The sequence below is a fragment of the Cinclus cinclus genome, chromosome 21, assembly GCF_963662255.1.
Source record: "Cinclus cinclus chromosome 21, bCinCin1.1, whole genome shotgun sequence".
NCBI classification, from domain to species: domain Eukaryota; kingdom Metazoa; phylum Chordata; class Aves; order Passeriformes; family Cinclidae; genus Cinclus; species Cinclus cinclus.
Genome location: NC_085066.1, coordinates 6,584,045 through 6,608,675, shown reverse-complemented (window position 1 = coordinate 6,608,675; position 24,631 = coordinate 6,584,045). Strand labels below are relative to the sequence as shown.

At 43.9% G+C, this 24,631-nt stretch overlaps 1 protein-coding gene across 1 annotated transcript in view; it reads right to left on the bottom strand.

Moving 5' to 3' along the window:
- SPAG16 (sperm associated antigen 16) overlaps positions 1-24,631 on the bottom strand; it is a 364,149-nt gene that overhangs the window by 99,889 nt on the left and 239,629 nt on the right. The window contains exon 14 of the mRNA XM_062506713.1: positions 18,084-18,149. Coding sequence (XP_062362697.1) covers positions 18,084-18,149 — 66 coding nt within the window. The remainder of the gene's footprint in view (positions 1-18,083; positions 18,150-24,631) is intronic.

Below are 24,631 nucleotides of genomic sequence, written 5' to 3'. Positions count from 1 at the left end.
GTCCCCCATGATTCTGATCAATATTAATTAAAACCAAAACCAAAACAAACAAACCCCCACAAACAAACAAAAACCCAAACAAAACCCCTGAACAAACAAAAAACACCTCAAAACCCAAAAAAACCCAAAACCAACTCATCCCCCCTCAAAACCCCCTCAAAACCAAAAACAAACCCCTACGCTAAAAAGAGTATTTTGATCATGTAGCATATAGATAAATGCAAAAATCAAAGAAGGCAGGGTAAAGGATGAGCAAACATAACTTTGTTTAGCTAATTCCTCCCACTAGAACAGAAAGAACTGCCCAGCTACCCATATAGAAACATTTACTTTTCAATTAAACCTCCTTAATGAAGATTCAAATCCCAAAGGCAGCTCAACAGGTGTGCACTCACAGCGATCAATGTCTTCTTCAATTTATGCAAGTGCAAGATTATATTAAAGAATGTTGTTTGGAAGGGGAATCACAATGGTATGGGACTGAAAATCACGTGAAACATGGGTCAGATACTGCATCCATGATTTAAAAAAAATTAATTTATTTTTTACATCTTCCACATAAATAGTACCTGCAATGAAATGTGTGGTATTTTCTAGCAAATAGAGGATTTAAGATCTTAAAATATCCATCAGCTTCTCAACTAGAAACTAATGGCTTGCAAAACACTACCCTGGTGTAAGTATAATGAAATTTTTAGGTTCATTTGGAGGAGATCTAAATGTCAAAATTCCATTCTGGCTTGTTACAGGGACTAATACAGACTTAACACCGAGAAACAAAGTAATCATTGCTTGGAGAATTCAGCAGCCAGGCTCTCAGCACCTGCTGTTTTGCAAAAAAAAGTCAGTAACCATAACTATATCCCACCCAACACAGTGCCACGGGCATCATGGCTCTGCTGAACTCTCTCACCAGCTTTGCCCACTGAATTCCCCTTCACTTCATTTGAATCCTTCCAGCAAGTTCAGCCTGTACAAACGATGAGGGCAAGAAGTTTGGTTAGGAAACAAACAACAACAAACTCCAAAATACAACAACTACGCTCCAAATTGTTCCATGGCTTCAACTGGGTCTCAGGAAAGCAAATGTTTAACCCCCATCATCATGGATATGACACTTGAAGAGTCATCAAATCTAGTCCCTTCCTCTTACAAGCAGTGTTTTCATACATTTGCTGAAATGTAAAGTGCTAAATTCCACATGAGCAGCAATTCCCCCATCCACGCCATGCTGCTGATCTAAAGCAGCCCATGAGTATAACGGGAGTATAAAAGTACTTTTTCACATGCAACCTGTGTCCTTTAGGTTAAATAAAAGTGAGTTTACAGCAAAACTCCTCCCTTCTTGCCTGTGCCTGATGCATTTCAATTACTGTGTCATCCACATCCCACTTGGACACTATTTTCTTGGACTGTAAAAAAATAAGCTCTTCCTCTCTCCTCCCCACCCTCTCCAGATAGCACTGAGCCTGGATTAATTATGCATGTACCCATTGCAGATGTTTATAAGCAACTCCTGCCAAACTGCTCACCAATTTTGGAATGATCTGACTTTCAGAGGGGCTAGAGACGCACATCTCAGTAGAGGTTTTGGTGGAGCTGGGTCACAGGAGTAACTGCAGAGTGGGACATCTCCTTCCCTTAGGTCATCACCCATCACTCCAGTAAAGGGAAGAGGAAATTATTATGTGTGTACAAAGATCCCTCCATTCCCCAGCATAAATATTTGGCTTCTGGACCAGCTTCACCAACCTCTCTCTTTCCACCTTCTGCAAAGACTGTGCATCTCTTATCAATGGCCCACTTGGGAAATCACCAGTATCCTTTACAGTCGTTATTTCACATCCTTTAATATGACTTTGACATATGATTGCATTTTACTCTGGATTTTTTTCTATCCAGAGAGACATTTTAACAAAAAATTACTTTGGGAGTGTGTGCGTGTGAATGAGTGGTAGCTTTGGTTTGATTTAGAACATGTGTGGCTTCACACTTGTTTTGTATGTGCCCAATAAATGAGTTCAATAAATGCTGCTTAATTACAACTTTGGTAGCTTAGCAATTCTGACCCAGATCAATGGACAGCCCACCTTGGTGAGACTGCACATAATCCACTCAGGGTAGTTACAGAAGACACTCTGGTGGCTGCTCTGTGACTGCTCCTTGTGTCACCTGTGCACCCATGGATTTTCAATATGACATTTCTCTTGTAAGTAACAGCACGGCCCAGCTGATAGATCATAACAGCACTGAGAATATGTCCCTGGAACAGATATTATGCAAACATTGATCAGAGACAGTCCCTGCTGCAAAGTGATAGTGAATGTAGAGCTGACTTTGACCCTCTCACTGGCCCTGATGTGGAGATCGTTACTAGTGGCATAATTATGAGGAAAACACTCTAATTTACTTGTATTACAGGTTTTCCCTTTTATTAATTTAATTTTGCTACAGTAGCTGGCACACCACAAGACAAGACCCATTCCCTGGTTTCTCACAGTCTTGCCATCCCATTCTCTGCCATGTTTATTTCCCCCCATTGCTACTACAGACCCCTCAGACAAAGAAACCTCCTCTCTGTCAGGAATTTATACAATCCACCTGTTTACAGGTTCCAGATCCACTGCACCACCCTCAGTTGTTCTGGGCTCAGTTGGTCAGAGCCTGGTGCTAATAGCACCAAGGCAGTGGGCTCAATCCCTGCATGGGCTACTCACTGAAGAGTTGGACTCAATGATCCTTGGGGGTCCCTTCTAACTCAGACTATTCCGTGATTCTGGGATCTGGGGCCATACCAGACAGGATGAACCTGTCCTTGAATAGGGGATCCTTGAATAGCAGTGCTGGAGAAACCTGCCCTGGGAACACCATCCCATTGTGCTGTGTGCTGGGTGACCTAGAGAAGATGGTCCTGTCCAAAGGGTTCACACACTGCCTTAGTGGTAAAGACTGACTAGTTCTTACTGTCACAAGTCTGCAGACATTTTAACAACTTCATCCCAGAGGCCTGGTATAAACAAAGCGTGTGTAAAATGTAACAGCCAGCAGTGTATTTGGCCTGATTTCTGTGATTAGACAGCACACCTCAACAGGAAACAGAAATAAGAAAACAGACTTCTGATGGCAACATGTCAACACACTCAAACGGGTATTTGATCAGCCTTGACACACTCTGCCCACAGACTTATTACTAAATGCATTAATTATCACCCATCCCGAGGCAGCTACTACACTGAGAACATCACACAATGATTTTGTTAGTGAGCTGGCTATTACACTTCACCACTTCCCTCTATTCCACACCTTATCCAAATCAAGGGAGCTGGAGATGGGGTATAACAACTTTTCAATAGGAAGAAATAAACCAGGAATGTAACCAAGCTGAAAGATTATTTGGAGTTACACATCATTCAAAGAAAAATAAAAAGATAAGTCATATGTTAAATGAACTCATTTCCATCTGGCCATGGGCCATTTTCAGAAGCTTTTAAGGTGGAATCACTTTAAATTCTCCTGTGAGCTTTTAGCTTTTTCATCCCTGTTACAGTTATTTTAGTCATTCAAGGAAAAACCCCCTGCCTTGATCATGGTTTTCGTCTTGTTTCTTGCCACAATAAAGTCTTCTTTATGATGTGTTTTGGATGTTGTATTTTACTGAACAGCATGGTGGACCATCAGGGCTTGCCTGATTTCCTACATGTAAAAGGAGGAGACAATGAGTTCCAAGGAGAAGAGGTGCAAAAGCAGATTCCCCTTGCTCTTATTTCCATTTACACTGCATTTGCTGCTGCTCAGCCCAATTCCATTAGCTCCTTTAATCAGAAAGCATGTAGAATGATTCTATAAAACTGGTCAGACTTGCTGCCTAGTCTATAGAATCAAGCTGGTACTATTTCATGTGTGCACGCTGGAGTAATTAAAGAATTTATACAAGGATTCAATTAGTTTGCATTCAAAGACTGGCTCTGTTCCAGACTCTACTTATAGGACTTTGCAAGTCCTTTAATTGCCTTCACAGTTCCACCCTCCACTCTTTACCTTCCTGCCAACTTAATGAACATCTTTATATTCCAGAATACCTCCCATTAAAATGGACATGCTCAGCTCCATATACATCACAGTCCCAATCTCAACTGACACTTACAAACAAACCAAATAATTGTTACGTCAGGAATTAAAAGATTTATATAGTTTCCAGGAAGTTTTTACAATTTATTTCCTTCTTCCCTTTTATTAAAAATTGCATTTTTTTTCTTCTGAATATTAATGATTAGCGATGGGACTAATCACCAGGTACACTTGAGGTAAATATTCCCTGAAAACTGCTGTCTCACACCCGTGAGAAGGATAAAAATTTGCATAATTATGTCTCTTGGTATAACCACACCTCTGGATTTATTGCTGAAAGATCAATAATACATGAACCACATCAAGTTGCTTTATTTAATTTAGACAGCAGTGGACTTCTCCCAGGAGCATCCTCTTTACAGCTGAAGGCAAGTCAGTAGCTGTTTCATCACCTTTTGCACATATTTTAAAAAGGTAAAATAATGACTGAACAGCAAATCCTTTTCACTATGCCAAGTTCACTGCTTTGCAATCCTTTGTTTTCAGGACAGATGCAGCTGGATGAGGCATATTTTAAGGGATTCCTGTGATGTTTTTGACATTTTCATCAACAACAGTGGCAACAGATCCATGGCAGGCCCCTTCCCAGCCAGAAAGAAGCTGGATAATTACTGCCCCTTTCCATTACTCCTGGGAATCTGGTTGAGCTCAGGAATGACAAAGGGCTGATGAGTTTTTTACCGGTCTTGTTCCCAGTCTCTGAAGCCAGCAAAGGGACTTTGTTGTGTGTACACAGAGCTGGTGGGAGATCCTCACCATTAAGTGCCAGTAGGCGAAGCGGCCACGTGAGGAACAACTGCCTCAAATGGAGAGGCTCCAATAATCTGCATTTCTAAGGTTCCCTGTGGGACATGTCCTACATCACTTAACTGTACCCCCATTTCATACATGTTCAAGTGAAGGTTTTTAACAGAAGGAGTCATTACCTCCCACATTTACAGCATGAAGCACATCAGAAACCTGAGGAGAGTTATTACCTCAGGCCTTGTTGCAAAGCAAAAACTGAATACACTCCACAAAAACAATGAGACACACAGGCAAGGCATCCAGAGCCATGTCCCTGTGCCACCCGATCCCACTGTGGAGCAGCAGTGAGCAAGGGCAGAGGGATCCCAAGACAATCCAGGCAGATGTGGGTGAATCTGCTGCAGTGGTTACAAGGAAAAAGATTTTACTATCCAATTAATCCAAATGAATTATGTAAAATATGATAAAGGTGGAGGAAAAAATGCTGATGTAGTCCATTATTAAACTAATGACTAATCAATCATCACCTATATTTGAAATATCATGCTTAAATCATCACAGTTTCAAATGAAAATAGCATCTTCTTAGAAAGATGTGGAATTACTTAGCCTGGCAAAAGTACAGAGCTACACTGACTACATTTTCAAAGTGCAGTGGTCTATTTTTAACAATTATGTGCAACCAGAGTGGGGGGAAACAGTGATTAAGGATGATTATTAGCAGGCAGTCCCAGTGTTTTCCCATCTGTTTTTTTCCTACCTTTGTCCTTTTATAATTTTGAGTCCTGCGTTTGTGATCAAAGTTGCAGGGGACCAGTTATATTTCAAAGCAACTGAAAACTCAGAGCTAATGAAATTGGGGTCTGGCCCTCACTCCCAGTGACATCTTTTACAGCTTTAAATAGCCAGGAACTGGTGAGACACCAGCTCTTATGGGCGTGAGGAGAATCCAAGATATTGATGCAAAAAATCATCTCAGTGCTTCACTGTTGGTTCCTACAGAAGAATCTTCCAACTTTCTTAGCAGTTGTCAATGAACAACTCTTGATTTTGCACTGAGTAGAACTAGTAGAAGTTGACCCAAGTAGTTGGCTATTGTTGCTTTGAGAGCATATGGAGACTCAGAACAGCCCTTGTGTCCTCCAAAGGAGGATCTCCACTAAAAGTAATCCATGGGAATGGCAGAACTTTGTTGCAGCAGTGTTCCCAATTCTACTGACTTGCAAAAATAATCACGGATCACGGGTCTCTAGTTTGTGTACATGCACGCTGCAGGCTTTCCTCTTGCTGTGTGGAACGGGGGAATCTCTCTTCCCTTTGTCACATCAAGTAGCAGGAAGTGCCTGGTGGTGTGTTTGAGGAGCACAACACATGCTAGAATTGCAGAAACCCTTTGCATAAATTTACATAAACCACTGCACTCCCTGCAGAGTTACTGCTCACAGTAGCTGGCATTGCACTTGAAACAGTGCTGCAAAGGGAGCAATAGCTTCTGCAGAGAGGTTTAAAATTATCAGTTTTGTTTTTCCCTGTCTAACCATCAAAGAAGGGTCTGAATTCTGGGAGCTGTGCAGTGAGAGGAGATGAATGATAATTGCCATTATTGACTTTTCTCTGTATTTTTGAGAGACACCATGACCAAGTAAAGTTAGGTGCCATCATCACCTGATTAGACACTCCTAAGAGCAACAAGCACAAACATTCCTGGGCTACACCGTGTTTGTGCACAGGAATTTTATTGCCATTCAGTTCCACATGTGAAAAACTGGGTACTATCCACTGCAGTAATGTTAAAATACAGATGTAATGCATACTTTCTTAAATTCGTAAATTAGAGACAAGAGATCTACTGCTGAAATGCAAAATTGTTCTTTTTCAAATGCAGAACATCTAAGTCACTGAAAGAAAATGAGTGTCAGTAAAGTACATGTGCTTTTTTTAAAGAGAAAACACCAAAGGAACAACATTTCAAACATCATGGAAACATTTAGAGGAAATAGACTCTAAGATCATTGAGTCCAACATAATATTTGTCTCCTTACCTTGTCTTTGGGTGTTTAGTAAGGAGAACTAAATGCATAAAGAAAGAATACCAACAGTATTAGAAATGGATTCACAGAAGCATACCAATTCAGAACTCCAGAAAGTGTATGAATCTCTCTCACAGTTTTAATGCATTTCAGGTGAAAGAATGGTCAGTTCAACTAATCTCATCCCATTATTTTGAGAACTACTTCACAAAAATACAGCTAATTATCTATGGTGGGCTGACACTGCTGGGTCCCAGGGGTCCCCCAAATCCACTCTATGATTCCCTGCCTCAGCTAGGCAGGACAGAGAGAAATAGAACAAAAGTTTTGTGGGTTGGATTGAAGATAGGGAGGTATCACTCACTGTCATGGACAAAGCAGACTTGACTGGGGGAAAAAAAAATAATAATTTATGTAGGAGACTGGAGGAATGGTTAACAGGCTCAAAACAACCAGGTGGGAAGTGGGGTGGAAATAGGATGAGCTCTGTCTCTTTCTTCTCCTTCTTCAGATATATCATAAGCCAGACTGAAAAACTCCAGTCATTGCCTTCTCAAGTGCCTTGTTGTGTCTGGGTAAGTTAAAGTTCCTGAAGTGCCTTACTGAGTCTGGATGTTGTTTTAAATTTTGCCAAGTACCTTATTCTACCTCAATGTGCTAAAGTTTGCAAGTCAGTTTGTTATTGAACCACCTGAGAATCTTGTTGTTTCTCCCATGGACTGCCCAGATTAAATTAAACCAACCTCTCCTGAGCCCACTGAGCAGGACAGGGAGTTACACATCACTGACCTCACTGTCCCCATTGCCCTCACAGCAACCCCAGTCCCAACAGAACCCACAGCCCACACAGACCCCACAGCCCACACAGACCCCACAGCTCTCACAGACCCCACAGCCCACACAGATCCCACAGGCCATACAGACCCCACAGCCCACACAGATCCCACAGCTCTCACAGATCCCACAGCCCACACAGACCCCACAGCTCACACAGACCCCACAGGCCATACAGACCCCACAGCCCACACAGATCCCACAGCTCACACAGTCCCCACAGGCCATACAGACCCCACAGCTCTCACAGACCCCACAGCTCTCACAGACCCCACAGCTCTCACAGACCCCACAGCCCACACAGATCCCACAGCTCTCACAGACCCCACAGCCCACACAGATCCCACAGCTCTCACAGACCCCACAGCCCACACAGACCCCACAGCTCTCACAGACCCCACAGCTCTCACAGACCCCACAGCTCTCACAGACCCCACAGCCCACACAGATCCCACAGCTCTCACAGACCCCACAGCTCTCACAGACCCCACAGCCCACACAGACCCCGCAGCCCATACAGATCCCACAGCCCACACAGACCCCACAGCCCACACAGACCCCACAGCCCACACAGACCCCACAGCTCTCACAGACCCCACAGCCCACACAGATCCCACAGGCCATACAGACCCCACAGCCCACACAGATCCCACAGCTCTCACAGATCCCACAGCCCACACAGACCCCACAGCTCACACAGACCCCACAGGCCATACAGACCCCACAGCCCACACAGATCCCACAGCTCACACAGTCCCCACAGGCCATACAGACCCCACAGCTCTCACAGACCCCACAGCTCTCACAGACCCCACAGCTCTCACAGACCCCACAGCCCACACAGATCCCACAGCTCTCACAGACCCCACAGCCCACACAGATCCCACAGCTCTCACAGACCCCACAGCCCACACAGACCCCACAGCTCTCACAGACCCCACAGCTCTCACAGACCCCACAGCTCTCACAGACCCCACAGCCCACACAGATCCCACAGCTCTCACAGACCCCACAGCTCTCACAGACCCCACAGCTCTCACAGACCCCACAGCCCACACAGACCCCGCAGCCCATACAGATCCCACAGCCCACACAGACCCCACAGCCCACACAGACCCCACAGCCCACACAGACCCCACAGCTCTCACAGACCCCACAGCTCTCACAGATCCCACAGCCCACACAGACCCCGCAGCCCACACAGACCCCACAGACCATACAGACCCCACAGCTCTCACAGACCCCACAACCCTCACAGCCTTCAATACCCCCACAGACCCCACAGCCCACACAGACCCCACAGCTCTCACAGACCCCACAGCTCTCACAGACACCACAGTCCATACAGATCCCACACCCACCACAGCCCACACAGACCGCATAGCCCTCACTGACGTCAGAGTTCCCACAGACCCCACAGCTCTATGTAGGAGACCAGAGAATTGGTGGACTGGCTCAAAACCAGCAGGACGGCCACTGCTCCTTCCCTGTCCCTTGAGTCTTACTTAGCCTCTGGGCCACACTGAAATGGTGGGAGCCAACCTACAGCCTGCTCTGACATGGCAGTGACTGACCCACGGCCTGACATGGCAGTGACTGACCCATGACCTGACATGGCAGTGACTGACCCATGGCCTAACATGGCAGTGACTGACCCACGGCCTGACATGGCAGTGACTGACCCATGACCTGGTCTGACATGGCAGTGACTGACCCATGGCCTGCCCTGACATGGCAGTGACTGACCCATGACCTGGTCTGACATGGCAGTGACTGACCCATGTCCTGCTCTGACATGGCAGTGACTGACCCATGACCGGGTCTGACATGGCAGTGACTGACCCATGGCCTGCCCTGACATGGCAGTGACTGACCCATGGCCTGACATGGCAGTGACTGACCCATGGCCTGCCCTGACATGGCAGTGACTGACCCATGACCTGACATGGCAGTGACTGACCCATGACCGGTCCTGACATGGCAGTGACTGACCCATGGCCTAACATGGCAGTGACTGACCCACGGCCTGACATGGCAGTGACTGACCCATGTCCTGCTCTGACATGGCAGTGACTGACCCATGACCTGCCCTGACATGGCAGTGACTGACCCATGACCTGTCCTGACATGGCAGTGACTGACCCATGTCCTGCTCTGACATGGCAGTGACTGACCCATGACCTGACATGGCAGTGACTGACCCATGGCCTGCCCTGACATGGCAGTGACTGACCCATGACCTGTCCTGACATGGCAGTGACTGACCCACAGCCTGACATGGCAGTGACTGACCCACAGCCTGACATGGCAGTGACTGACCCATGGCCTGCTCTGACATGGCAGTGACTGACCCATGACCTGTCCTGACATGGCAGTGACTGACCCACGACCTGACATGGCAGTGACTGACCCATGACCTGGTCTGACTTGGCAGTGACTGACCCATGTCCTGCCCTGACATGGCAGTGACTGACCCATGACCTGACATGGCAGTGACTGACCCATGACCTGGTCTGACATGGCAGTGACTGACCCATGGCCTGTCCTGACATGGCACTGACTGACCCATGGCCTGACATGGCAGTGACTGACCCATGTCCTGCCCTGACATGGCAGTGACTGACCCATGGCCTGACATGGCAGTGACTGACCCATGGCCTGTCCTGACATGGCAGTGACTGACCCATGTCCTGCTCTGACATGGCAGTGACTGACCCATGACCTGACATGGCAGTGACTGACCCATGGCCTGCCCTGACATGGCAGTGACTGACCCATGACCTGTCCTGACATGGCAGTGACTGACCCATGTCCTGCTCTGACATGGCAGTGACTGACCCATGACCTGACATGGCAGTGACTGACCCACGGCCTGCCCTGACATGGCAGTGACTGACCCATGACCTGTCCTGACATGGCAGTGACTGACCCATGTCCTGCTCTGACATGGCAGTGACTGACCCATGACCTGACATGGCAGTGACTGACCCATGACCTGTCCTGACATGGCAGTGACTGACCCATGGCCTGACATGGCAGTGACTGACCCATGTCCTGCCCTGACATGGCAGTGACTGACCCATGGCCTGCCCTGACATGGCAGTGACTGACCCATGGCCTGTCCTGACATGGCAGTGACTGACCCACGGCCTGACATGGCAGTGACTGACCCATGTCCTGACATGGCAGTGACTGACCCATGACCTGTCCTGACATGGCAGTGACTGACCCATGTCCTGCTCTGACATGGCAGTGACTGACCCATGACCTGACATGGCAGTGACTGACCCATGACCTGTCCTGACATGGCAGTGACTGACCCATGACCTGACATGGCAGTGACTGACCCATGGCCTGACATGGCAGTGACTGACCCATGTCCTGCCCTGACATGGCAGTGACTGACCCATGTCCTGACATGGCAGTGACTGACCCATGTCCTGCTCTGACATGGCAGTGACTGACCCACAGCCTGACATGGCAGTGACTGACCCATGTCCTGACATGGCAGTGACTGACCCATGGCCTGACATGGCAGTGACTGACCCATGACCTGACATGGCAGTGACTGACCCATGACCTGTCCTGACATGGCAGTGACTGACCCATGGCCTGCCCTGACATGGCAGTGACTGACCCACAGCCTGACATGGCAGTGACTGACCCATGGCCTGACATGGCAGTGACTGACCCATCTATGGCCTCACAACTCAATGGTTCCCAGTCCAGGCAATGACAGCACCAGCAGAGCAGGTGAAAGTCCCATAATTTGTCAAAAATCTGACTGTCACATGAGAGAGTCACAGTGTTGAAGGTAGGGATGCTGTGCTGCTTTCTCATGTGTTTCAAACTATAATTGCCCATGAAATGCCATAGAGAGTGGCAGGTTGGACTGTACTGCACATGGGAAGTTGAATTTTAAAGAATCCATGTGAATCTTTTAATTCTGATTTTGTTTTCTCTGCAAAAAGAGGAGTTCAAGTAACAGCTGTGAAAAAAAGAATTATGCAGGGGTCTGGACCCATGATGTACATCTGCCACAGGAAAGGCTTGCGTGCTGAGCCAGGAGATGCAATTTGGAAAAATTCCTTATTCCTTAGGATACACAAATTAATTCTTCTCTTCTAAGAAAGAAGGGCAAAGTTTTCCACAGTGGAAACTGTGGTTTAGCAGCTCTGCATACTAAACAGAGCTTGCTTCATGTACTGTATACACAGAGGGTCACATTCACTGCAGAACACAGAAATAAGCAAACAAAATCACATTAAAGGAGATAATCTCTGTTTCATTTAGTTAACAGCAAATGGACATAACAATATGTTTATATTTGTAAATATAAAGTCTGCAAACATAAAAGAAAATACTGTATAGTCAATTATTATTGGTTTCTGCTGAGGATCTTTCAAGGGCCAATCTGACCTAGAATATACAATCCTTTAAAGAATTCTTAAAAGTCTTTAAAGTTACTCCAACCTAATCTATGAAAAAGCCATCTAAAAATAATGCCACACTTTTTCTTCTTGGGCTTTACAGAGCTGTCTGAATACAAATGTCAGTGCATTACCCCAAATTTTTATCATGAAGAGTTCAGACAAAGCTTCATCATGTGCAAATATTTAAACGAGAGAAAAATCTGATTAAAAGCTTCAATTAGAAAAGTTAAATATTTAAATATTTCATTTACTAGTTCAAAACAAATGAGTGAATGCAGACACTGGCCTTGCTTCATACTCTTCATACTTCATATACACCATCATCATGTGGATTTCTTCCCAGTATCCAGTCTAACCCTACTCTCTGTCCATTTGAAGCCATTTCCCCTTGTCCTGTCACTCCAAGCCCTTGTCTTTCTCCATCTTTCCCGTAGGCTCCCTTCAGGTACTGAATTTCTTGATGGGTACTGAATTTCTTAATGGGTACTGAATTAATTTCTTCATGGGTTAGAAATACTCTCCTAGAGCCAGCCCTGAGGAAGAACAAAAGAAAATCTTCTAAAATCTAAGCTTCCTCACATTTGTTTGGGTGAATTTTACAAGATAGTTCGGGGTTTACTCTGAGTCCCTGCATGGTAAAAACAAAGAGCACCCAGAAGGGATGGTAAAAACAGAACTAAAAAATCAACCTGTAAATCATAGAACCACAGAATATCCTGGCTTGGAAGGGACCCACAAGGCTCATCAAAATCCAACCCCTGGCCTGCACAGGACAGCCCCAAATCCCACCCCGTGCCTGAGGACATTGTCCAAACAAAAGAGGGATGCAAACCCTGAGGCTAGAGGAGAGAGGTCCCCTGGCAGAAATGAGCTCATCTCACATCTCATAATGCAAAGGCTTGAAACAAAAGAAGGCAGATTTTCTTGAGCTGTGATTATTTTTAGAGTCAGTAAACTTGACAGGACTGGGTTTAGAATCTTCAAACAGGTTTATGTTGATTTATATATAATGTATTTATGTATGTTACAGAGAATACAAAAAAAAAAAAACAGGTAATGCCAAGGTTTTAAACTCAGCTTGTACCTAGATGAACCAAACTGCTAGACTAAGAGATTTTTTAATTATTTATATCCTCAGAAGAAATAACTGGGATTTTGATCCATCAATAACCCAGGAAGACAAAACAGAGAGTGAAGGAACTGCATTTTGTGTGATTTAGGAGTGCAGAGGAAACTCCAGCAGCAGCCAGTGCATTTACTGACACCGAAGGTTTCTCAGTGCCCATCATTTGCTGCACGTGGCTTTTCTCTGCCCTTGGCTTATCGAGGTGTGTGACACCTATTACTGAGTTTTTCTTTGCAAATGATGTCTGATGAGAAACCTGAAATAGTGATGGGAAACTGAATGACACAAACAAAGTGTGACATTTAAAAATCAGTCCTGGATTTGTGGGTTTTTTTTATATCCAAGTGAAGGGCCTTGGCTGTGAGACTGTCTCTTTTCACAAGGACACAGGAATTCAGCAACTCAGGAGAATCACTCCCTTCCAAACCAATGCATCCTGAATTTCCTTGGCCTTTAACAGTTAAATAAATCCCTACATATTGCAGCTTTCTCACAGTCAGATCTAGAGGAATATTTTTACTTCTAGGCTATCTGCTAGACATATTTATCCAGACTTCTACATTAAGAGTATCAGAGTTGGAGAGGAAAAATATTCAAGCTGATCAAAATATGATAAGAGAACATGTTATCTGGTCTGCACCTAAAGTGTGAAGCAGGCCCAGTGCTAACTACAGGGTCTGTGGGTAACACAGGGAAGAAGCCCAAGGGAAGGGAGCACTCCAGGAAACTTACTTCCAAAATTAGGGAATAACATGACTATGTCAGAGAATGGATGTAGAAGTGAATTCCAGAACAATTTTCAGAATGATTCCCTAGTATGAGAAAGAGCTGTTTGCCAACAAATAAAATGGGGGTGTTTTGACATGGATTTTGTTCCTTGCCATGACAGAAAGATGGAACGGATTTTTCTTTTATTTCTAACAGCGTTTGGTGGCCTGAAAATGGTTAACTAATGATAATAAAATCTGTACTTAAAATTTAATTCAGTTCTGTAATTATATTTCTTATGCATGGAGACAGAAATAAACTAGAGGAAGAACCTATTAGCCCTTTTGCATGTATAATTGAACATGTTTGATATTACTGGGTAACCTTTGTAAGCAGCTGGCTTTGAGTTTATGCAAAGAGGTGAACACTTTGAATACATAAATAACAATAAGACCAGATAGGTTTTTGATTTTGTATTCTGTTCTTTTCTTGTTTGTGTCTGTTAGATGCAGTCAGACATCCCTGGCTTTATCTGGCTATCCATAGAAACATCTGAGAGATCTGACTTTTGCATCATTTGGGTGCAGTAATGAATAAGAACTGACATCAAATATCAATATTATTGGCCCAGCTAAATGGTAGCTGACATCCGACTGGACTGCTGAGGAGGTAAACAAAATTGAAGGTGTTTTTTTTTTGTTTTTTTTTTTTTTTTTTTTTTTTTGTTTAAAAACTGTCTGACATTATTTGCCCTTCAGTAAATCAATGAAGGAATGGCCTAGATGCTGCTTGCATTTTGGCCTGGGGAGGTGAAATTGGGTAGTAGTCCTCAAGCATATTTTTTAAAGTATTTTAGGTTTTCCTAATATAACCAATAATTCTAAAAATACTTCTTCTTTTTTTTCTTTTTAGGGAAACTTGGTAACCACTGTAAAGATTCCTAAGCCTGCAGATATGACACAAACACAGCATGGCAGACAGTTGGCATAATTTTATTTGGACACAAACACATATATCCACACACATAAGGGAGCAAACCTTGTTCTGCTTTAAATTCATGACTCAACCAAACATCCATTGTCTTTATACTTCATTAGCATAGGTGATTTACCATTGCAAAGGAGATACAGAGCTTACCTGAAATGCTGTTTGGGCCATACCCCAATGCAAAATAAATATCTGAAACATTTTTCTCTACAAAGTTACTGTGTTATAGAAGTGTGGGACTAAAAGGGATGGTAACAGTAACTCTTAGGAGGAAAGATGCATTTTTCTATGGCCTCAATTCAAAAGCAGCTATGTGAGTCTTGCTCAAATTTTCTCAAATGTTCCACAGGCATAGAACCAACTTGGAAAACTGCAGGATTTAAATTGCTGCTGGAAGTGTTATCTGTTCAGTCCTGATGTAATCACAAGTGCAGAGGTTTCTCCAGGGCACTGTGACTCCTGTGTCCCACCAAAACAGGACCCAAAATGGGCATGTTCCAGGTGCCAAGCTGGCAGTTTTGTTCCATAGAGAACAGGCTAATTAGGGAATCTCAGCAATAGTAAGAGTTCTGGCTGCAAACCTTGCCCACTTAAAAAAAAACAAAACAAAAAACAAAACAAAACAAACAAAAAAAGAAACAAAAAAACAAAAAAAAAAGCCAAAAAACTCCAAACCCTATTAACTACAGTTTCAAAAGCATGGTGTAGTAAATAACTCAGATATAATCAGTTTCACAGAGCTTAATGAGGATTTATTCTATTTGTATAAATGCATTAATCTTTTTTAGCTTCTTCACACAATACTCTTCCCTAAAAATACCCCTAAATATTGGGCACTGTCTGGATGGCTTTCTGATCTAACTAAATTCTGATCTAACTAAAATTTGTTCCTTGTTTTTGTGTAATTAGAACTTCACATTCTTTCTGAACTCCTTTTGGCACCAAGCCACCTGAGACAGGATTACCACAAGTCCACTGAAGTGATGTAGGAGCCCATTCCAACTGACCTATGTCCAAGCAGAAAAAGGAGTTAATCCCTTGGGATCTCTCCCCATTACAGCTCTGCACCCACAGAGTGTGACCATGTAGGCAGCACTTCTGGTAAAGCATGGGATGTACAGACCCAGGACACTGGGATATAAGAAAATATAACAACAACAAAAAAAATCTAAGCAGGGTTTTTTCAGCAGTCAGCCTTCAGTATTGTCATTGTAGACCTCCTGGGCCAGGTACAAGCATTAGGTTGGACACCCTGGAAGTAATGTTGCATTTTGTCCAAACAGTCCATTATCAATGTCCAAAATATTTTCCATGAAAGTATTGTTGAAAATAGGACTGTTTCTATAAAAACATTTTTCCTCATAAAATAAGCATTTTTAAACAAAAATACTGACACTCAAAACACCTTAATCAGCTTGCCTAGGGTGGAATATTTTAAATTTTTGGTGAGCAAACTCTAGAGGGTAAGAAAATAGTTCTCAAGTTCTATATTTGGCTGAAATATACCACTTGCTTTGCTAGACAGCCAGTGGGACAACTGTTATTTGTACAACTCAGGGCCACTACTTAATTTATCAGTAGCAGAGTTAACTTATACAACTGTACTTACAGCTTCTGAAGTTATATTCCTCAGTCACTTTGACCACTTCTGTGTCAAATATTTCCATTTTTACTAATGCAGTTACTGAGAATGTCAACAAATTATTTTAGTCTAGAGTTAATGCCAACTGTAATATTCCTTACCAAAACTACATGCTTATCTGGAAGGTCATCAACACGTGAAAATGTAAATGAAGACCCATATTAAAGACAGTGCTGTGGTATCTCTACAGTATTTCCCTCACCATGCTTGCTCCTGTTGGATACTCTCTGTGCCCCACCACAGTGTCTCAGGGCACTGAGAGGCAGGTTGTGCCTGTCAAATACAGATAGATGCACATGGCCAAGAAAGAATTAAGATGTCTTGGGAATTCCTCTTCCTGACATCAGCTTATCCCATACCTTCTGCCGTGCCAGCCCCTGGGGTTTGCCCTACAAACACACAGGGCTGGAAGAGCAGTTGGCAAAGCAGCAGCTGATAGTGAGCAAGAAGAGAATGTTCAGGATCTCCTGCAGGAAAAATTAGTATTTCACTCTGCCCGTAATGAAGGTGTCAGTGGGAGCACGGGGAGCAGGAACACCACAAAGTTATTTTTCAGGAAGGATGGTCTCTGAAAGAAAAAGGCTGCTAGAGGCAGCAGAAACCAGCACATGCCTCAGCATTTCCACACCACTTTTAAAGAGCAGTGTGGCCAGGAGAGCTGCAGGAATCATACATTATTATGTTAATTGGGGGTCGTGGTTGGAGGCAAATGGCAAGACCCTCAGTGATCCATATGACAAAAGCTCTTTATTGTTCATGGACCCTTCTTAAATTGAGGGTTTGTATCTCCTGGATATACACATGTGAGTGGTTGGGGTCTTACCACACCCATTTCCCTGGCCAGTGATACATCTGCACTTAGGGTTCAATGCATTACCTGGGATCCTTTGGATGTGTTCAAATCCAACCTATCACCCAGGCACTTGTTTACTTCTAGGCTGGTTGAGTTCAGGGGGCTGCCCCAGAGCCAGTACATTATGACAATACATCACAAATGTTTGGGTCATTTCAGAGTATTTCATATGGTCTCTAAAAGCCATTCAGGTGAAATTCCTCCCCTTCCAAAGTTATCAGTCATTCAGACAGCAATCTGCCACCAATCCCGGTCAAAATGGTTCCTTTCTGACAACAACTATAAGGTAACCAGCCAGGGAAAAAACCTAACAAAAAGTTCCACTTAAATAAAGTAATCAATTAGCTAAACCGAGGCTTAGACATCATGCACTGATGAAAGGAGAAAGAAGGGAGCAGCGAGTATGGGGCAGCTCTATTTTAACAGACACTGGGGTTCTGGTCTGGCTGGCAGGTGGGGCCACTCTGAGCCACCACTGATTCTGAATCCAGCCCCAGAGTTCTCTGTGTCACCAAGGAGCAGGACAGCATGGGCCAGAGCAAGGAATATGTTGGCTAAAGGGAAGGGGAAAAAGGAAATTTGTATGCAGAACTTACCTTCTTGTTGAATGTAGCATGATTACAGGAATGCACATGACCCTGGAATGTGTAAACGCGGAGACCCTAGGAGTGAAACAAAAGGAGAGCATTTAAATACGTTAGAGCAATTTAAGTTATTCTATAGCCTTGGTGTAAACAGAAAGACCTTGATTTTATGGCTGTGTGAAAATCAAGACACACTGTGTGCTAAAAATCCAGATCCTGATTGCTAGAACAGGAGCACATTTCTCACCATTACTATGTATCTCCTTATTTCACATAATGGCCAGCAGAAAAGGTGCATCCAAATATCCCCAAGTAAAGCCATCTCCCTGGCTGGAGGCTGGAATTGGAAGGTGGAATCGCTCCTTCCGAAACACTGAGCTCCTGCTCGCAGGCAGTAAGTCAGTACATGTCTCTTGTTATTCCACACAAACCATTGAAGGCTTCCTTAAGGAATCCTAGGCATGAAATGAAAATTAATTATCTTTTGTCATCTCCCACATTAGGCCATAAGTGACCTAGATAGTGCAGTAACATATGTCAGATGTCATCGCTGATATCTGGCTTGTTCTCCCAGTACAGGAGCCATCCAACCACAGCATCTCCTGCTAAAAAACCTGAAATCTTCAGGATGGCAAGACAGGGGTATTGAAAAGAGATGCCTTTCTCTGTTTTCATACGGCTTCATGGGTTAAAAAAATATTTCTTGTTAAAAGTGAAGCCCAGCTTGGAGCAGTGCAATCATATGCTGAAGAGCAAGTTTTCCCTCTAAGAAAGCAATTAATTAACACTGCAATTGAAAGACAGTTTGTTGCATTTTTCTGGAGAGTTGAAAACACCCAAACAAGATCTAGAATTTCACTGTTCATTCTTGTCTTGATTCAATCTAACAGGAGCAGGGGTAACATAGGTTAATCATACCTCTGCCATGCTTTTCAAGTTTATATCGTAATTTTAGTCCCATTTTTATTTTCGTAACAAAAAAACCCCAAAACTAACCAACCAACCAACCAACCAAACAAAGAAACAAACAAATCACTCCTACTCTGACATAAGAAATTTGAATTCTCTTTTTCACTGACAAAACCTCCTGCATTTTATCATCAGCATGTCTAGCAGCATATTCTCACTATTTGCAACAAGCCCTTTCAGAAAGCAGTTAATGAGGTTTGACCACAACGTAATTCTGGAGGGACACTCCTCGGTAATGCTCTGTGGTTCATATTATATCTCTGAACCACTTAGGAGAACTCAGCCCAGCAAAGCAGCAGTTGAAGGGGATTACATTGTTGTTGCAAATATCTCAGGGGTTAAGAGCAAAGAGGGAAAGAAGCTATTAAGGCTGAAGAGCAATGTTGATGCAAGAACATATGGGGATTCGATATCTGCAGATAAATTCCAGTGGAAAATTAGAAGACAGTTCTTGAACAGTGAGATACAAAAACTTACTCCACTCCAAGTAGCGGGGATAAAAAAAAAAATCTCATTACTATAAGAAGCTGCTTAAAAAGCCTGGAAATAAATGACCTTCTCCTGTATGTGATCTTTTCCCTGGACTTGGAGACCAAGGAGGCTCTTTCCAGTCATGCTCCTATGGCATTAGAATACAAATCCCTGATAAAGCCCAGCATTTAATGCTGCACAGAATTCCTTTTGTTTAAAAAAAGTCACAAAAAGAAGGGAGCAGACAACTTTGGCAAGTGCCATTTTGTATCTCATTGTATTTTTCATTTACCTCTCTCTGTTGTAGTAGTTTCTGCCCCAAGGCCACATGGCTAATGTGATCATAATAGGAAACTGGTATTATTCCCATAAAAGAATTGCAAGGTAACAAGAGAAAAAGGCTCTTTACTATTAAAAGCCCTGTATTTAAAGAGCACACCATCCACTTTAAGAATAAAAAGGTTGCCAGAGCACAGTTCTTGAGTCCTCCATAGTTTTCAACAGAGTTAGAAGGGGAAAGAGGGCTAAAAAGCCCACTCCAAAACCCCAGCAAAGTTGTTAGTTAGATAATAGATACAGGCTGGATATCAGGGAAAGGTTCTTCCCTCTCCCAGAGGGTGCTGGGCACTGCCCAGGCTCCCCAGGAAATGGGCACAGCCCCCAGGCTGCCAGAGCCCAAGGAGCCCATGGACTACACTCCCAGGGACAGGGTGGGATTTTTGGGTGTCTGTGCAGGGCCAGGAGCTGGACTGATGATCCTGGTGGATCCCTTCCAGCCCAGCAGATTCTGTGATTTCTAAGTAATAAAACATAAGCCAACAATTGCTGATACAAGAAAAATTTAAATAATTACTTTCCAATTACAAATTCAACGCTGGAATAGAAACAGGATTACACAAAATTCCCTGAGACTGACAGGCAAATTAATTTGATAAAGGTAACAGGATAGGATACAGAGATAACCAAACACACATAAGCAGTCTAGTGAGACAAAATGTCAAGGACATGAGATGCACCTTGTGGCCCAGCAGCAATATCGATTGTACCCAGCCCATGGTGACAAACCAAGTGTGGGTGCATGTTTTGCATGTAAAAAGTAGCCCTTGTAAAATAACTGCTGCTGCTCAGCAGAGTGTAGTATTTACCCTCAGACACTCAAATACCAATACACACACAGTAACCTTTCCACAAACACAGAAAAAGCATGCTGTCACAAACCAGTGGAAAAAAGAACACAACGGATGCTGCACAAAATGGATGTTAACTTTCAGCTTTCCCTCCAAAAGTCAATTCGGTATAAGCCCTCTGAAAAGGATTTTAATAAAAGTAATAATAATGATAATAAAAGTGAGACAAAGGCAATGGTTCTGCAAAGTGTTTCTCAATACTATCAAAACCTTATTTCCAAAATGCCACTTTATTTCTATTCAGTGCATAGCTTGGGTTTTCTTTACCAACGCTGGGAAATCTGAGTTTTGCAAACATAAAAACAAATCTGGAAAGCTACTACCTAGCTGTAATAGCTCAGGAAAAAAAACAAATAGTAATAGATGTTCTGTGGACCAGAATTCAAGTCAGCACTGAGCTTTCAGCACCAAGAGCTCAGCAGTAAGTTAATGAACTCCCTTTTTCACATGCATTCTGCTTTTCAGGCTTTAATTATAAAATAATCCACTATAGCACTACCAGTGTTTCATGCAGTGTGGAACTGAACAGGGTGCACAAACACCTGGGTGCATCTGCCATTTCAGTGAATTTCTTTAAGTTCAAGTTGAACAAGAACAAACATTTGGGGCTTGTATCACATGGGAAAGAGCAGGGAAAAAGGAGGAGACTGACATTAGGGCAGTTCTTAGGGGAAAATTACAGTCCTTTGCTGTAGCCTGAAGGTCTCATTGACCATCACCCCTTACAGAGGGAACAGTCACAAACTGAGGGCAGGAGAAGCAAGAAAGCACCAGAGCAGAACTCTGAAACTGGAAAAAGGCCCATTTCCCCACTTTTAACTCATGGGGTCTATCCAGTCCCATTGCATGGGACACTCCAGCAGTATAAATCATGGAAAATACATTATTATTGCCACCTGAGTCTTGACTGAATATTAATTGAGGAAATCTGAGTTCTATTCCCTCCTTGACCAATTACATTAATAACCATACATTCTTCCTCTGCAGGAAATACAGAGATAACAGCAACTTTCAAAGAAAACAAAATATGAAACGTTCTGCATCGTTGAGGTTTTGGGGTTTTTAAATCGTTATTCACACATCCACACACACATATAATTTTCCAGTCTGAAATCCAGAAATTAACATTAGAATCAGTGGTTAGACACACCCTGGCATTATGCTGTAGAGCCTATCAACCTCTCAGCTGCCACTGAATGCAGGCATTAATTGCCTGCCTTGGACTGGAGCTACCTAAAAGACTCCTGAGAGACAAAACATTCCTTTCTTACAATGAAATCTGGTATTGTGGAAAAGCAGCCTGATCTTTGGAGCTATGGATCTGCGAGCAGTAATCCTGCTGCAAAAATAGTTAAACAAGGTTTCTAAATTCAAATTATTTTTTGTTCATACTTTCAAAGGATAAAAGCCCAAGATTTGGGAATCAATAGTAAAATTCTACTGTAAATCCTCCCTATTGTGTATCCACATAGACATAGGAATATCAGGGTAAGACAAGACAGGCTGAAGACAATCATAATTAATTTGCTTCTTTGCATTGCAATAATTAAGTTCAACCTTTAACTATGTAACACAGCAGCTGAATCTTCTTATACTTATTTTAATTACCATTTCAGCAGCAACAAAATAAATCTCCCAAACATAACAAGCCATACTGCAAGAACCTCTGGAGAAAACACACAGCCAAAACCAGTAGGGTATAATTTGAAAGCTGCTCATGTTTCTCTGCTCTTTTGGTTTTCTTTCTGGATTTTGAATGCCTTGCTGTACATTAACATCTGTCATGAACAAACTGACTTTGCAAATCCAGAATCAAGATAACAAATCCATTAGATCAAGTTGGGTGTAATATCCGAGTCACAATAGGTAATTATCTTTATGAGTTTGATATGAGCTCTTAGATAACAACACTCGAGTATGAGATTTATCTAAACAGTGTTCAGATAGGAGATTTATTTGTAATTTCTTGGTTCATTTAGAAATTAACTCAAAGAAATAATGTTCATTCAGAAGGACAAAGCTGAGAAAAGTGTTCAAATCACAAAGCACTCAGCTGTGGAAATGTTCACTTCATTCTCTTTATTAAAAACAAACAAAACCTCCCAACAGTTCTTCATGAAAGGTTTAATTGTATTTGGGGGAAAATGAAAGTCCTGAGCTTACATAGGTAGAATTTTCCCGGCAAATCAAACACTCTGGAAGCTCCCTTGGCTGGACCTGAACTTTTCCTAACGCAAGGAATGTTCAGTGCACTGTGATTTCTGGCTACTGACTCACTGGAAAGCTCTAACCTTCCTCTTCCATTGCTCCATTTTCATGGCAAAGTGCAAAATTAAAACTGTGGGTCCTTCTCACTCCCATGCCTTATTCCCAACCCTGGGGAGCTCTGCAGGGAACGTGGCAGGTCCAGCAGAACCGTGGCTGTGCTGTCCCTCTGCGCCGCAGGGAATCGCCGCGTCCTTGCCATGAAGCGGGTGCATGGAGACATCAGAAGGGGACTTGGATCTCCTCATGAGAGCAAAAGGAAACTCATTTTCATGGGATATGATGGGGAAGCACAAAAACTGGAGGACAGAGCCTAAGAGTGTCTGCCCCTCCTAGCTCTGCAAGACAGCTCCTTTCTTTCCCGGCCCACACCAATCCTATGAGGTTCAACAAGGGGAAGCGCAGCCGGGATGAGACTGGACAGCGATAAACCCTGGGTGTATGGACAGACTGGAGAATGAGATGCTGGAAAGAGGCAGCAGGCACAGAAAGAGACCAGGGGATCCTGACCTGCTGGGTCTGAGCCAGCAGTGCCCTGGAGCCAGGAGGGACATCCCTGTCCTGGGGGATCGGGCTCAGCACAGCCAGCCAGGCTGGGAGGAGAGGGGATTGTCCTGCTCTGCTCTGGGCTGGGCTGGCCTCACCTCCAGTGCTCTTCGGGGCCAGTTTTGGATTCCTCAATGTAAGAAAGCTATTAAACTATCAGAAAGCATCCAAAGGGCAACAAAGATGGTGAAGGGCCTTGAGGGGAAGCTGTATGAGGAGCAGCTGAGGACACTTGATCTGTTCAGCTGGAGGGAGACTCATCAGGGCCTGGGACTTCCTTGTGAGGGGGAGTGGAGGGGCAGACACTGATCTCTGCTCCGTGGGGACCAGTGACAGGACCTGAGGGAATGGCCTGAAGCTGTGTCAGGGGAGGTTTGGGCTGGATATTTGGGAAAGGTCCTTCCCCCGGAGGATGTGGAGCACTGCCCAGGCTCCCCAGAGAACGGTCACAGCCCCAAGGCTGGAAGAGCTCCAGGATTGTTTGGCCAATGCTCTCAGGGATGCACAGGGTGGGAGTTCTGGGGTGCCTCTGCAGGTCCAGAGGTTGGATTCAGTGATCCTTGTGAGTCCCTTCCAGCTCAGGCTCTTCTGTTAATAAGTCAATCCAGCAGCCTCCTGCACGCCCCAGCTCTGCGTGTCCCCCCAGCCAGCCCTGCTGCAGCCAGAGCTGCTCTCTCCATCTGCCCCGTCCTGTCCCACAGAGCTGCACTCCCAGCAGGGCACAGCCTCAACCCCAGGTACACCCAGAGGCTTCTTGGGCACCATCAGTGCACTGCCTGAGCAGTGAGCACTGAGCAAATCTGGAGAACATTTTTACCATCTGTCACCACAAGGTTTACTCCGTAAACTCGAGCACAGAACCTTCAGTGCAAAGTTTGCTTCTGTTCTTGTCACTTGGAATAGACTCTGGGGGGAAGAATCACACAGAGAAGGTTTCTGGATGTTAGCCTGGGGGCAAGGCCAAGGCATTGCTCAGATGTTTTGTAATCCCTCCTTTGGGAAATAAAATTAACTTGCCACCATTTGTGTGCTCTGATATATGAGGATTCACAGAGGCAGGTGTTTGCACCAAAACTGAAGTACATCAATGTTTTTTTAAAGAAAGGTTTTTTTTGAAAAAAA